This window comes from Scyliorhinus torazame, chromosome 15 (assembly GCF_047496885.1).
Source record: "Scyliorhinus torazame isolate Kashiwa2021f chromosome 15, sScyTor2.1, whole genome shotgun sequence".
In the NCBI taxonomy this organism is placed as follows: Eukaryota; Metazoa; Chordata; class Chondrichthyes; order Carcharhiniformes; family Scyliorhinidae; genus Scyliorhinus; species Scyliorhinus torazame.
Window position 1 is genome coordinate 52,845,221 of NC_092721.1, and position 13,426 is coordinate 52,858,646.

At 53.0% G+C, this 13,426-nt stretch overlaps 1 protein-coding gene across 3 annotated transcripts in view; it reads left to right on the top strand.

Moving 5' to 3' along the window:
- Window positions 1-13,426, top strand: part of LOC140391595 (claudin-10-like) — a 163,073-nt gene that overhangs the window by 44,785 nt on the left and 104,862 nt on the right. For all 3 annotated transcript variants that reach the window (XM_072476243.1, XM_072476244.1, XM_072476242.1), the window contains exon 3: window positions 4,605-4,680. In XM_072476243.1, coding sequence (XP_072332344.1) covers window positions 4,605-4,680 — 76 coding nt within the window. The remainder of the gene's footprint in view (window positions 1-4,604; window positions 4,681-13,426) is intronic.

Here is a 13,426-nt window from a genome sequence, read left to right on the forward strand (position 1 = left end):
CCCAGAAAGGATCTTCAGCAGACTTCCTTTCCTTCTTTTTTATAAATTTAGAGTAGCCAATCATTTTTCTTTTCCAATTAAGGTGCAATTTAGCGTGGCCAATCCACCTAACCTGCACATCTTTGGGTTGTGGGGTGAAACCCACGCAGACATGTGGAGGATGTGCAAACTCCACACGAACAATGACCCAAGGCCAGGCTTTGAACCTGAGTCCTCAGTGCCGCAGTCCCAGTGCTAACCACTGCACCACATGTCACCCTCAGATTTCCTTTCCTAAGGGACATTAGTGAACCAGATGGGTTTTTACAACAATAGTTTTGTGGTTATCATTAGACTTTTAATTCTAGATTTTTATGGAATTCACATCTATTCATCTTCCATGATGAGATTCAAACGCAGGTCCCCAGAGTATTGCCCTGGGTCTCCAATCCAGTGACAATACCACATCCTCATTTCCCCATGTCCCTTTGTCCTAACTGAATCCCTATCTATGTCAATATTTTGGGCGGATTCCCGGTTGCCGACAACAAAATCGCAAAATTGGGTGGAGAATAGGTTCCATAGCCAAAATCGCGGTGGGTGCCGATTTGATGCCAAATCGCCATTCTCCGTCACCTCGAAGCGGTGACAATGCATATCGGAACGCACATACAGTAAACACCGTTTGCATATCATCAGCAGGCCAAGCCGATATTCTCTAGGGCATCTATTTCGATGTGGACCGAGCCCACCAGAATGCTCAAGAAGCGGGGTTCGCCACCATCAACGGGATACCCCGGACCCAGGGGGTGATCGATGGGGTGCATGTCCCCCTACGAGCACCTGCAGATAACAGGCCACCCTACACCAACTGAAAGGGGTTCCACTCGATGAACGTGCAGCTGATATGTGACCGTCAGCTGCGCATCATACACGTTTGCGCCCGATACCCGGTCAGTTTGCACGCCGCCTTCATCCTGGCACACTTGACGATTCCTGATATGTTCGAGATGCCCCCCCCCCCCCCGCCGGCTGGGGTTTTGGATCCTGCGTGACAGAGGTTATCTACTGCGGTCGTGGCTGATGAAGCCTATCCGGAGGCCACAGGCCGACGCCAACACCTGCTATAATGAAGCCCATGCAGCACCCAGGAGAGTGATCAAGTGATGCTTTGGCCTCCTGAAGATACGGTTCAAGTGCCTGGACCATTATGGAGGGGCCCTCCAATATGATGCTGAGAGAGCTCCCCACATCGTGGCGACCTGCTGCGTTCTCCACAACATCGCGCAGCACAGGGGCGATGTGCTGGAGGAGGAGGAGGAACGCCAGGCCTCGTCTGATAAGAAGGATGCAGGGAAGGGAGTGGATGGACATGACATGGGCCCAGGCAGGCACAGGATGCCGCACAGTGTGTGCACCAGGGCCAACGTACACGGGAAGCTCAGATTGCCTCCAGGTTCACCGACTAGAGTGGAGGTGGAGGGGGGTTGGAGGGGGGGGGGAACTGCTGAGGGTCACAGACACTACACCCCACCCCCCCACCTCTCCCACCCCGGGCCAAATCCCGCCTGCAACTCCCTCCGTGATACACACTACGGGTTGAGGGCCATGGTCGAGGGGATGGAGGATGATGACAACCCACTCTGTGAACAGCTCTGGTTCTCCGCTTCGTATGACGAGGTTTGACTCCTACCCATGGTATCACTTTCCACCGTCCACCTGGGTGATCCCTACATGCGAGCTGCCAATTCCATCACACGGTGCCATCAAATCCCTGGGGTGACGGTGGTGGGGGCGGTTGGTGTAGAGCTCAAGCCATCCATAGGGTTCACCCATTACCACCCCAACATCAGCCCATTCCCCCTCGCCCCCTCACCATCCGACCAGCCCAGTCCAGCCCACCCCTCACACCCATCAGACAGAGCACTGAGGCAGGTAGTAACAGTGGCAACAAATGTTTGATGTGAACAAACAAACACAGATTTGTGCCCTAGCCCCTACAACTAAACTGTGTCCTCCACCCATGCCAACTGAAGTAGTGTCTAACTTCCTGGCCTTATGGGCCCTAACATTATGTCTAGGTGGTTTCCCAGATGGTACAGCAGGACTAGAGATGCCCTGCTATGATCCCTGCCATGTGACCCTGTTGGCGGGCGTCTTCTGGGGCGACTGGGCCTAGATGGACCTGGCTCCTGCTCTGGTGCGCAAGATGGCATGGTGCCGCCCAGCCCTGCCTTCTACCCACCAGATGCGCCAGTGACAGAAGGGGAGGGAGTCCGAGGTGCTGCAGTGTTCTGGTGCCTCCCCTGCGGGAGTCATCGGTACAGACCCCATTACCTCCTCCTCCCTCGGAGTTCCCGATGGCCGCCGGGTTACTCCATGGAGCAGGGGTGTGAGGGGAGTTATCCCCTGAGGCTCCAGCGCCACCTGGCGGTGCCAGTCCTGGAGGTCCGCTCTGGTATGGTGCGCTCCAGATAGTGTCCCAGAAGCCGCTTCACTAACATGCACAACTGAGATGAGTGACTCTGGAATGGTGGAGGATGTTCAAGACAGCTGTGATGGGAAATTACTGTCATCCTCTGACCCGAGCTCCGAGGTCTCCTGAATCTCGCACAGAGGGCTGGTGTCCGAACTGCTTTCAGCGTTGGTGCTGGGCTCACGAGGGGGGGCTCTGGCTATGGCATCTGCTGGGGCCAGGGATGCCTGTTGGACCCGCTCCATCTCCAGCAGGTCCTGTAAGACACAAGACAACTCGCATGATTAGACCGCGGGCCGGGGTGGAGTGGTGGCGGGCATGTCGGTGGGGCTGGGGGGGGTGGTGTGGGGGTGAGGGTGGTGTGGGTGTGAGGATGAGGGGGGGGGTGGGTTTTGGCACACCTGGCATGGGAAACCACACATAAGTAGGGTCTCACTTCCTCGCCCACGGCTGATCTACACATCGGCGACCGCCCTTTCCTCTGGCCTGCCAACCCTCCAGGACCCTCTGCTAGACCATGGTGCGGGTTCACAGGTCCAGTGGTCCCCCTCCTGTCTTCTCCCGCTCCTGGCGGTTGTGCGCGGCCTTCTCCTAGGGGGAGGGCGGGGGGGGGAACACAAAAAACAACAGTATTAGACAGTCCGACTCATGCAGCCCAGTGGGTGGGTAGCTGGTGGCCTCAGTGGCCAGGGCACCCAGCCATGGCGGCCGACATGCGTGCCAGAATGTGGGGCAGGGTGGGGGTTTGGCTGCCCTCCTGGTTGGGTGGGGTAGGGTTACGGGTGGGTGGGACTCGGGTCAGTGCCAGGAGCACAGTGCTGCCTACTCACCCTGGCAGATTCTTCCGGCACTGCTGGCCGGACGGTGTTGCTGGTGGTGCTCATGGCCTCTGCCATCTGCACCCAAACACGATGAATGGCAACAGCTGGCAACCTTCTTCCCGGGCCGGGGTACAGGGTCATCCGCCTCTGCTCCACCGCGTCCAGGAGGGTCTCCAGTTTGGCGTCGGTGAAGCGTGGAGCTGTTGTCCTTGCTGCCATCTTGTTGGCTTGGATGGTGTGCGTGGGGAGTGCAGTGAGTATCTGCGGCAGCAGCTTGTCAGCCTCCTGAGTGTTGATCGCTAAATCGGCGAATCAGGCACCGTTTCACATTAGAATCGATTGTGTTCCACGTGGCGTGGTGCCTTAACAGTAGCAGAATTCTTCCAGTTGCAGCGGCAGTTTTGCTATTGTGTAGGTCCACGAATTCTGCGTTGGCGTCAACACTTATCTCAGAAACAGAGAATCCCGCCGCTTGTCTCTCATTCCATGTAATTTCATTTTGGATGCCATATTTTACAAAATCTGAGAAATTAACGTCCAAAGATGTGCACACTAGGTGGATTGGTTATGCTAAATTGCCCCTTAGTATCCAAAAATGTGTAGGTTAGATGGGGTTACAGGGATAGGGCGGGGGAGTGGGTCTGAGTAGCGTGCTCTGAGAGGGTTGGTGCAGACTCAATGGGCAGAATGTCCTCCTTCTGCACTGGAGGAAGTCTCTGGTTCGAAAGCATACGCTTTGGAGAGAATTGATTGAAGTATTCAAAATATTGAAGGGACCAAACAGTGTACTCGTAAACAGATTAATTGAGTTGGATACATTAAACAGAGTGAGGGGACATGCATATAATCTATGCAAGCATAGAGTTAGGAGAAGTTTGAGGAGATTTTTGTTTTCCCAGAACGTCATTTAACTTTGAACTAAGTTGCAAGCTCATGCAGTGAATGCAGATTTTATGCAAATATTCAAAAGAGAGCAGGTCATGTTCCCAGAGATTCCTGATATCACTGAGTACTAAAGTAAATGAGATGTTGGGTAATTTTCTTCATAGTCATCCGTAATGGCTTGGACCTCATTTTCATTGCCTTTTGCCGTCAGAGAGGAATCTCCCAGAATCGTCTTTTTCCCAGAATTGGCCCAAGATTTTGAAATCTGCTTTTTTACCCTGCTAGAATATGAAATAGCCAGCAGTGAGTGGGGGCATTGGGAATTAATTATCAAGTTCCAAGAAGGCTGAATGAGATAGACCTGATGGAGCAACTGCTCTTTTATGTATGTTTGGAGATATTTTTAAAATATGTGATATTAATATTATTTTTATACTTTGCAGGTTTATCACCCTTGGTTGCTTGTTCATGGTATGCATATCAAATTGTCTTAGAACATTATGACCCCATAATGCCAAAGTAAGTATATAATTTCAATATTGGTACTTATTATTGTTGACTGGTGTAATGATGTACATTGACAGACTATAGAAACACAAGGGCACCTACCGTTACATCCCCCGACCGCACTTTGGGAAATCAGACCATAAGACGGTGCTCCTTCTCCCGGCATACAAGCAGATACTCAAGCAGGAGAATCCAGCTAAGGAGGTCGTGCAGTGTTGGTACGAGGAAACAGAAGAGCTCTTACGTGACTGCTTAGAGACAGTGGACTGGTCCATATTTGGGCAGCACGGTGGCATTGTGGATAGCACAATTGCTTCACAGCTCCAGGGTCTCAGGTTCGATTCCGGCTTGGGTCACTGTCTGTGCGGAGTCTGCACATCCTCCCCGTGTGTGCGTGGGTTTCCTCCGGGTGCTCCGGTTTCCTCCCACAGTCCAAAGATGTACGGGTTAGGTGGATTGGCCATGATAAATTGCCCTTAGTGTCCAAAATTGCCCTTAGTGTTGGGTGGGGTTACTGGGTTATGGGGATAGGGTGGAGGTGTGGACCTTGGGTAGGGTGCTTTTTCCGGTGCAGACTCGATGGGCTGAATGGCCTCCTTCTGCTGTGTAAATTCTATGAAATCTATGAAATATTTAAGACCAACTTAAATGAGTATGCCACCACCGTCACAGACTTAATCAGCAAATGTGTGGTCAACTGCATGCCAAAGAAAGCAGTACGTACGTTCCCCAATCGGAAACCATGGTTCAATCGCGAGATTGACTCCCTACTGAAGGACAGATCTGAGGCGTTCAAAACAGGCGACCCTGACCTATTCAAGAAATCCAGGTTTGACCTCCACAAATCCATCCGAGATGCCAAGAGAGAATATGAAACCAAGCTAGAGTCACAGACAGACTCTCAGCGGTTGTGGCAAAGACTAAACAACGTAACGGGCTACAAAGCGAAGCCGAGCAGTATCTCCGGCAGCAGCGCACCACTCCCCGATGAACTCAATGCATTCTATGCTCGGTTCGAGCAGGAAACCAACAATCCGCTGTCAAGTGCCCCAGCAGCCCATAACTCACCCATACCCACCATCACAGCTTCCGAAGTCAGATTGGCCTTCCTGAAAGTGAACCCTCGGAAGGCGACGGGCCCGGACCGGATCCCTGGTCGTGCACTCAGAGCCTGCACGGACCAGCTGGCAGAGGTGTTCGCGGACATCTTTAACCTGTCCCTACTCCACTCCGAGGTCCCCACCTGCTTCAAGAAGACCACCATCATACCGGTGCCAAAGAAGAACCAGGCAACGTGCCTCAATGACTACCGTCCGGTGGCCCTGACTTCAGGCGTAATGAAGTGCTTTGAGAGGTTGGTCATGAAGCGCATCATCTCCATACTCCCAGAATGCCTTGATCCACTGCGATTCGCATACCGCCGCAACCTGTCCACAGCAGGTGCCATTTCCCTGGCCCTACACTCATCCCTCGAGCATCTCAACACCAAGGACACCTACATCAGACTCCTATTTATTGACTACAGCTCCACCTTCAACACCATAATCCCAGCCAAGCTCATATCAAACCTCCAAAACCTCGGACTTGGCTCCCCACTCTGCAACTGGATCCTCGATTTTCTGACCAACAGACTACAATCAGTAAGAATGAACAACAACACTTCCTCCACAATAGTCCTCAATACCGGGACCCCAAAAGGCTGCGTACTTAGCCCCCTACTCTACTCCCTATACACACGACTGCGTGACAAAATTTGGTTCCAACTCCACCTACAAATTTGCTGACGATACGACCATAGTGGGCCGGATCTCGAATAACGATGAGTCAGAATATAGGAGGGAGATAGAGAACCTAGTGGAGTGGTGCAGCGACAACAATCTCCCCCTCAATGCCAGAAAAACTAAAGAGCTGTTCATTGACTTCAGGAAGCAAAGTACTGTACACACCCCTGTCAGCATCAACGGGGCCGAGGTGGAGATGGTTAGCAGTTTCAAATTCCTAGGGGTGCATGTGGTAGTATGCATTAGGGGTCATGTGGGACTGTGAAGCCGTGATGTCATTGGCTGACAGATCCCGGGTCCTGGTTGGCTGTTGATCTCTAGCTCCGCCCTGAAGGCGGAGTATAAGAACCAGGAGTTCTCCCCCGCAGGCCAGTCTGTTGCTGAACTGTGGGGAACAAGTCACGCTTAATAAAGCCTCATCGACTTCATCTCTATTCGTCTCTCGTGAGTCTTTGTGCGCTACAATTTATTAAGCGTGCTTAAAGGACTATGGAGCTCAGGATCTTCCCGGAATGCCTGAGGATCAGCCCCCATGCAGTGAACTGAGCAGCAGTTTTTAAACACTGGCAGGCTTGTTTCGAAGCCTACCTCAGAACGGCCCCCGGCCGGGTCACAGAAGACCAGAAACTACAGGTCCTGCACTCGAGGGTAAGCCCGGAAATTTACCCTCTCATAGAAGACGCAGAGGATTTCCAGACGGCGTTCGCAGCACTAAAGAGCATCTATGTTCGCCCAGTGAACCAGATCTACGCACGCTACCAACTCGCAATGAGACGGCAAAGTCCTGGAGAATCGCTAGACGAATTCTACGCCGCGCTGCTAATTTTGGGACGGGCCTGCAGCTGCCCGCCAGTAAACGCGATTGAACACACGGACATGTTAATTCGCGATGCGTTTGTGGCAGGTATGAACTCTCCCCAAATCCGCCAAAGACTTTTAGAAAAAGAGTCGCTAGGACTCTCAGAGGCACGGGCCCTTGCAGCCTCCCTAGATGTGGCCGCGCGAAACACCCGCGCCTACGGCCCCGACCACGCGGCAGCCCCTTGGGCTCCGTGGACCCCCGTCGCGACAAACCCCCCCCCCACAGGCTTGCGCGGTTCAGACGCCAAGTCGTCCCGGGGGGGCCCGCTGCTATTTCTGCGGCCAGGCGAAACACCCCCGGCAGCGCTGCCCGGCCCGCACAGCGATTTGCAAGAGCTGCGGGAAAAAGGGCCATTTTGCGGCTGTGTGCCGGTCCCGGGGGGTCGCCGCTGTCCCCGGAGAAGAAGGAGTCCTGCGCGTTTCAAACGCTCCCCGACCCCCCCAGCGCCTCATGTGCGACCCGCAGGCGCCGCCATTTTGGGTCCCGGCCACCACGAGGGGAGGAGGGGCGCCGCCATCTTGGGACCCCCCAGCCCTGTGCGACGCATGGGGGTGGCCATTTTGTCCACCCCGCCGCCATCTTGTGACCCCCCAGCCATGTGCGATGCATGGGGGCGGCCATTTTGTTCACCCCTGCCGCCATCTTGGACGGCAACAATGGACCCCAGCATCGACGGCTCCACGGGGTTGGAGGAAGACGCTGAAGCACTACGACCACGTCTGGCCTCAATGACGCTGGACCAAGCACGGCCCCGGACGCTCCAGACGACGACAACAACGGTGCTGATCAACGGGCACGAGACACCATGCCTGGTCGACTCCGGGAGCACAGAAAGCTTCATCCACCCTGACACGGTAAGACGCTGTTTTTTGACCATCCGTCCCAGTGCGCAAAAGATTTCCCTAGCTGCAGGATCCCACTCCGTACAGATCAAAGGTTTCTGCATCGTGACCCTAACGTGGCAAGGGAGGGAGTTTAAAAACTACAGGCTCTACGTCCTTCCCCAACTCTGCGCGCCCACATTACTGGGATTAGACTTCCAGTGCAATCTGCAGAGCCTAACTTTCCAATTCGGCGGCCCAATACCCCCACTCACTATCTGCGGCCTCGCAACCCTCAAGGTTGAGCCCCCATCCTTGTTTGCAAACCTCACCCCGGATTGCAAACCCGTCGCTACTAGGAGCAGATGGTACAGCGCCCAGGACCGGACATTCATTCGGTCCGAAGTCCAGCGGCTACTGAAGGAAGGCATAATCCAGGCCAGCAATAGTCCCTGGAGAGCACAGGTGGTAGTAGTAAAGACAAGGGAGAAGCAAAGGATGGTCATAGGCTATAGCCAGACCATCAACAGGTACACACAGCTAGATGCGTACCCTCTCCCCCGCATATCCGACATGGTCAATCGGATTGCCCAATATAAGGTCTTCTCCACCGTGGACCTCAAGTCCGCCTACCATCAGCTCCCCATCCGCCCAAGTGACCGCAAGTACACAGCCTTCGAGGCAGACGGGCGATTATACCATTTCCTAAGGGTCCCATTTGGTGTCACAAACGGGGCCTCGGTCTTCCAACGAGAGATGGACCGAATGGTTGATCAACACGGGTTGCAGGCCACGTTCCCGTATCTCAACAACGTAACCATCTGCGGCCACAATCAGCAGGACCACGACGCCAACCTCCAAAAATTCCTCCAGACCGCTAAAGCCTTGAACCTCACATACAACGAGGACAAGTGCGTTTTTAGCACAAACCGGCTAGCCATCTTGGGATATGTAGTGCGCAATGGGATAATAGGCCCCGACCCCGAACGTATGCGCCCCCTCATGGAATTTCCCCTCCCTCACTGCTCCAAAGCCCTAAAACGCTGCCTGGGGTTCTTTTCATATTACGCCCAGTGGGTCCCCCAGTACGCAGACAAGGCCCACCCCCTAATACAGACCACGACCTTCCCTCTGTCGACAGAGGCTTGCCAGGCCTTCAGCCGCATCAAAGCGGATATCGCAAAGGCCACGATGCGCGCCATCGACGAGTCCCTCCCCTTCCAGGTCGAGAGCGACGCCTCCGATGTAGCTCTAGCGGCTACCCTTAACCAAGCGGGCAGACCCGTGGCCTTTTTCTCCCGAACCCTCCACGCCTCAGAAATCCGCCACTCCTCAGTGGAAAAGGAAGCCCAAGCCATAGTGGAAGCTGTGCTACATTGGAGGCATTACCTGGCCGGCAGGAGGTTCACTCTCCTCACTGGCCAATGGTCAGTAGCTTTCATGTTCGATAATGCACAGCGGGGCAAAATTAAAAATGACAAGATCTTAAGGTGGAGGATCGAGCTCTCCACCTTCAACTATGAGATCTTGTACCGTCCCGGAAAGCTGAACGAGCCGTCCGATGCCCTATCCCGCGGCACATGTGCCAACGCACAAATTAACCGTCTCCAAACCCTCCACGAGGACCTCTGCCACCCGGGGGTCACTCGGTTCTACCATTTTATAAAGTCCCGCAACCTCCCCTACTCCGTGGAGGAGGTCCGTACAGTCACAAGGAACTGCCACATCTGTGCAGAGTGCAAACCGCATTTTCTCAGGCTGGATAGTGCGCACCTGATCAAGGCCTCCCGTCCCTTTGAACGCCTCAGTCTGGATTTCAAAGGGCCCCTCCCCTCCACCGATCGCAACACATACGTCCTGAACGTGGTGGACGAGTACTCCCGTTTCCCCTTCGCCATCCCCTGCCCTGACATGACAGCGGCCACAGTCATTAAAGCCCTTAACACCATATTCACACTGTTCGGTTGCCCCGCATACGTCCATAGCGACAGGGGTCCTCCTTCATGAGTGACGAGCTGCGCCAGTTCCTGTTCAGCAAGGGTATAGCCTCGAGCAGGACGACCAGCTACAACCCCCGGGGGAACGGGCAAGTAGAGAGGGAGAACGGCACGGTCTGGAAGACAGTCCTACTGGCCCTACGGTCCAGGGATCTCCCAGTTTCACGGTGGCAGGAGGTCCTCCCGGACGCCCTCCACTCCATCCGGTCGCTACTGTGTACCACCACTAACCAAACGCCTCATGAGCGCCTCCTTGTCTTCCCCAGGAAGTCCTCCTCTGGAACGTCGCTGCCGACCTGGCTGGCGGCCCCAGGACCCATCTTGCTCCGGAAACATGTGCGGGCGCACAAGTCGGACCCGTTGGTCGAGAGAGTTCACCTCCTCCACGCGAACCCGCAGTACGCCTACGTGGAGTACCCCGACGGCCGACAGGACACGGTCTCCCTGCGAGATCTGGCGCCCGCCAGCAACACGCACACCCCCTCGACACCAATCACCCCCTCCCTGCCACCGGCGCACCCCGCGACCGCCCCCTTCCCGGGAGGATCGGTCCTCCTCCCAGGTCCGACCAGAAGTGAAGCTGAAGCAGAAACCGTAAAGCTCCCGGAGACGACAACACTGGAACAAGCACCACCACCACCGGGGCTGAGGCGATCGACAAGGACGACCAGACCGCCCGACCGACTCGTGGCATCGGTGTAACACTAGAATGTTGTGGACTTTAACGAGAATTTTTTTTCCTTTTTCCCTCTTACGAATACTGTAAATAGTTCAAAACAAAAAAACCCTGTACATAGCCCAGTGTAGGGCACTGTGATGACATGCAAAAGTTTTTTTTTCCTCCCAGGACCAGCCTTGTAAACCCCTACCACCATGCGAAGCACCACCCCGCCGGGTTCATTTTTAACAAGGGGTGAATGTGGTAGTATGCATTAGGGGTCATGTGGGACTGTGAAGCCGTGATGTCGTTGGCTGACAGATCCCGGGTCCTGGTTGGCTGTTGATCTCTAGCTCCGCCCTGAAGGCGGAGTATAAGAACCAGGAGTTCTCCCCCGCAGGCCAGTCTGTTGCTGAACTGCGGGGAACAAGTCACGCTTAATAAAGCCTCATCGACTTCATCTCTATTCGTCTCTCGTGAGTCTTTGTGCGCTACAGTGCACATCTCCAAATGTCTGTCCTGGTCCACCCACGTTGACGCTACCACCAAGAATGCACAACAGCGCCTTTACTTCCTCAGGAAACTAAGGAAATTCGGCATGTCCACATTAACTCTTACCAACTTTTACAGATGCACCATAGCAAGCATCCTCTCTGGCTGCATCACAGCCTGGTATGGCAATTGCTCAGCCCAGGACCACAAGAAACTTCAGAGAGTCGTGAACACAGCCCAGTCCATCTCACGAACCTGCCTCCCATCCATTGACTCCATCTACACCTCCCTCTGCCTGAGGAAAGCATAATCAAAGACCCCTCCCACCCGGCTTACTCACACTTCCAACTTCTTCCATCGGGCAGGAGATACAGAAGTCTGAGAACACGCATGAACAGACTCAAAACCAGCTTCTTCCCCGATGTTACCAGACTCCTAAATGTCCCTCTTATGGACTGACCTCATTAACCCTACCCCGTATGCTTCATCCGATGCCGGTTTGTGTACCTTGTGTATTATGTATTTTCTTTTATTCCCTTTTCTTCCCATGTACTTAATGATCTGTTGAGCTGCTCGCAGAAAAATACTTTTCACTGTACCTCGGGACACGTGACAATTCCAATCCAATCCACAAAAGGTATTTATTAATTAGAAAAACTGTACAGACCTCATGGCCCACACTCAACTGCCCCAGTCCCTACATGTCTTCTCAATGTCTCCTGCTTAAGAGAGGACTCTACCCCGGGATGATTACCCACTCTCGGTCCCTATTGGTCCCTCAAGACAGGTGACCCTCTTCTGCTGGGTTGCCCTTCAAGGGTCAATCACCACAAAACACCACAGCTGGCTGAACCTTTTCATATGATTTCTTGACCTGTGGCTTTTGCGTCAGTTCAGTGAAGTGTGCAAAGATTGTATTTCCATAGTTAGAAAAAAATGACAACACTGTATTTTACAAGTTATGATCTGATTGCTCTTTGTGTTCCCACATTACTGAACACAATGGGAGTAAAAATTATAAATATTCATTATAAATAAAAGTGAGGGAATAAACATTGTGGCAAATTCTTTGAGGGACTGATGGAATCACCAGTAAAATGGCAAAGACTGGTTTATGTCAGGTTTCTATTATTTCTGTGATTTTGAGAGTAATCTAGTAAAGGACTGAATGTGTGCTTGTGATCCAGTGGCTCAGTCAGGCTAGCTCGAGAAAATACTGGAAATGTTCAGCAGGTGACACAGATCAGTGGCGAGAAGAAAGAGCTAATGGGCAGAATTCGAATTGTCAATGCAGGAGAAGGAAAGAGAGGCAAAACATTGCAAATTGCCAGAGGGTCAGAAACCCAAAGTGATCGTGCCAACATTTAGAGTTTACTGGGCCATGTTATGAGACACACAGTAAACCACCATGCAGATGTTGGTTGAGTCATTTAATAATCAACTGAGGTTTTTAATCCTGAATTCTGGCTTTAACAGTCAGTACAGAGGTTTTGCAGCTGCTTAGCATTTCCGCATCAACAAGATGAGCACAATGAAAAGTCAGTGATCAACGAAATTCACAGGCTGGAAAGCATTTAAACAATGACATTTTGTAACTGCTCGCCTGCTTGTGTGAAAGACTTCTGTTTACAACATATTTGTTCTGAGAGCCTAATTTCCCTGCAACGTAGGTGATTGTCAGCATTTTAGAAGTCATTGGACCTGCCCTGGACTTTACTCACCCTGATCTCAACTTCCCTTGCTGTCAGCCTCCTCTACTGCATGGGAGCAATCTATGCAGCTATAACATGGACCTCTGACGAGGAAGAACAAAGAACAAAGAACAAAGAAATGTACAGCACAGGAACAGGCCCTTCGGCCCTCCAAGCCCGTGCCGACCATACTGCCCGACTAAACTACAATCTTCTACACTTCCTGGGTCCGTATCCTTCTATTCCCATCCTATTCATATATTTGTCAAGATGCCCCTTAAATGTCCCTATCGTCCCTGCCTCCACTACCTCCTCCGGTAGTGAGTTCCAGGCACCCACTACCCTCTGCGTAAAAAACTTGCCTCGTACATCTACTCTAAACTTTGCCCCTCTCACCTTAAACCTATGCCCCCTAGTAATTGACCCCTCTACCCTGGGGAAAAGCCTCTGACTATC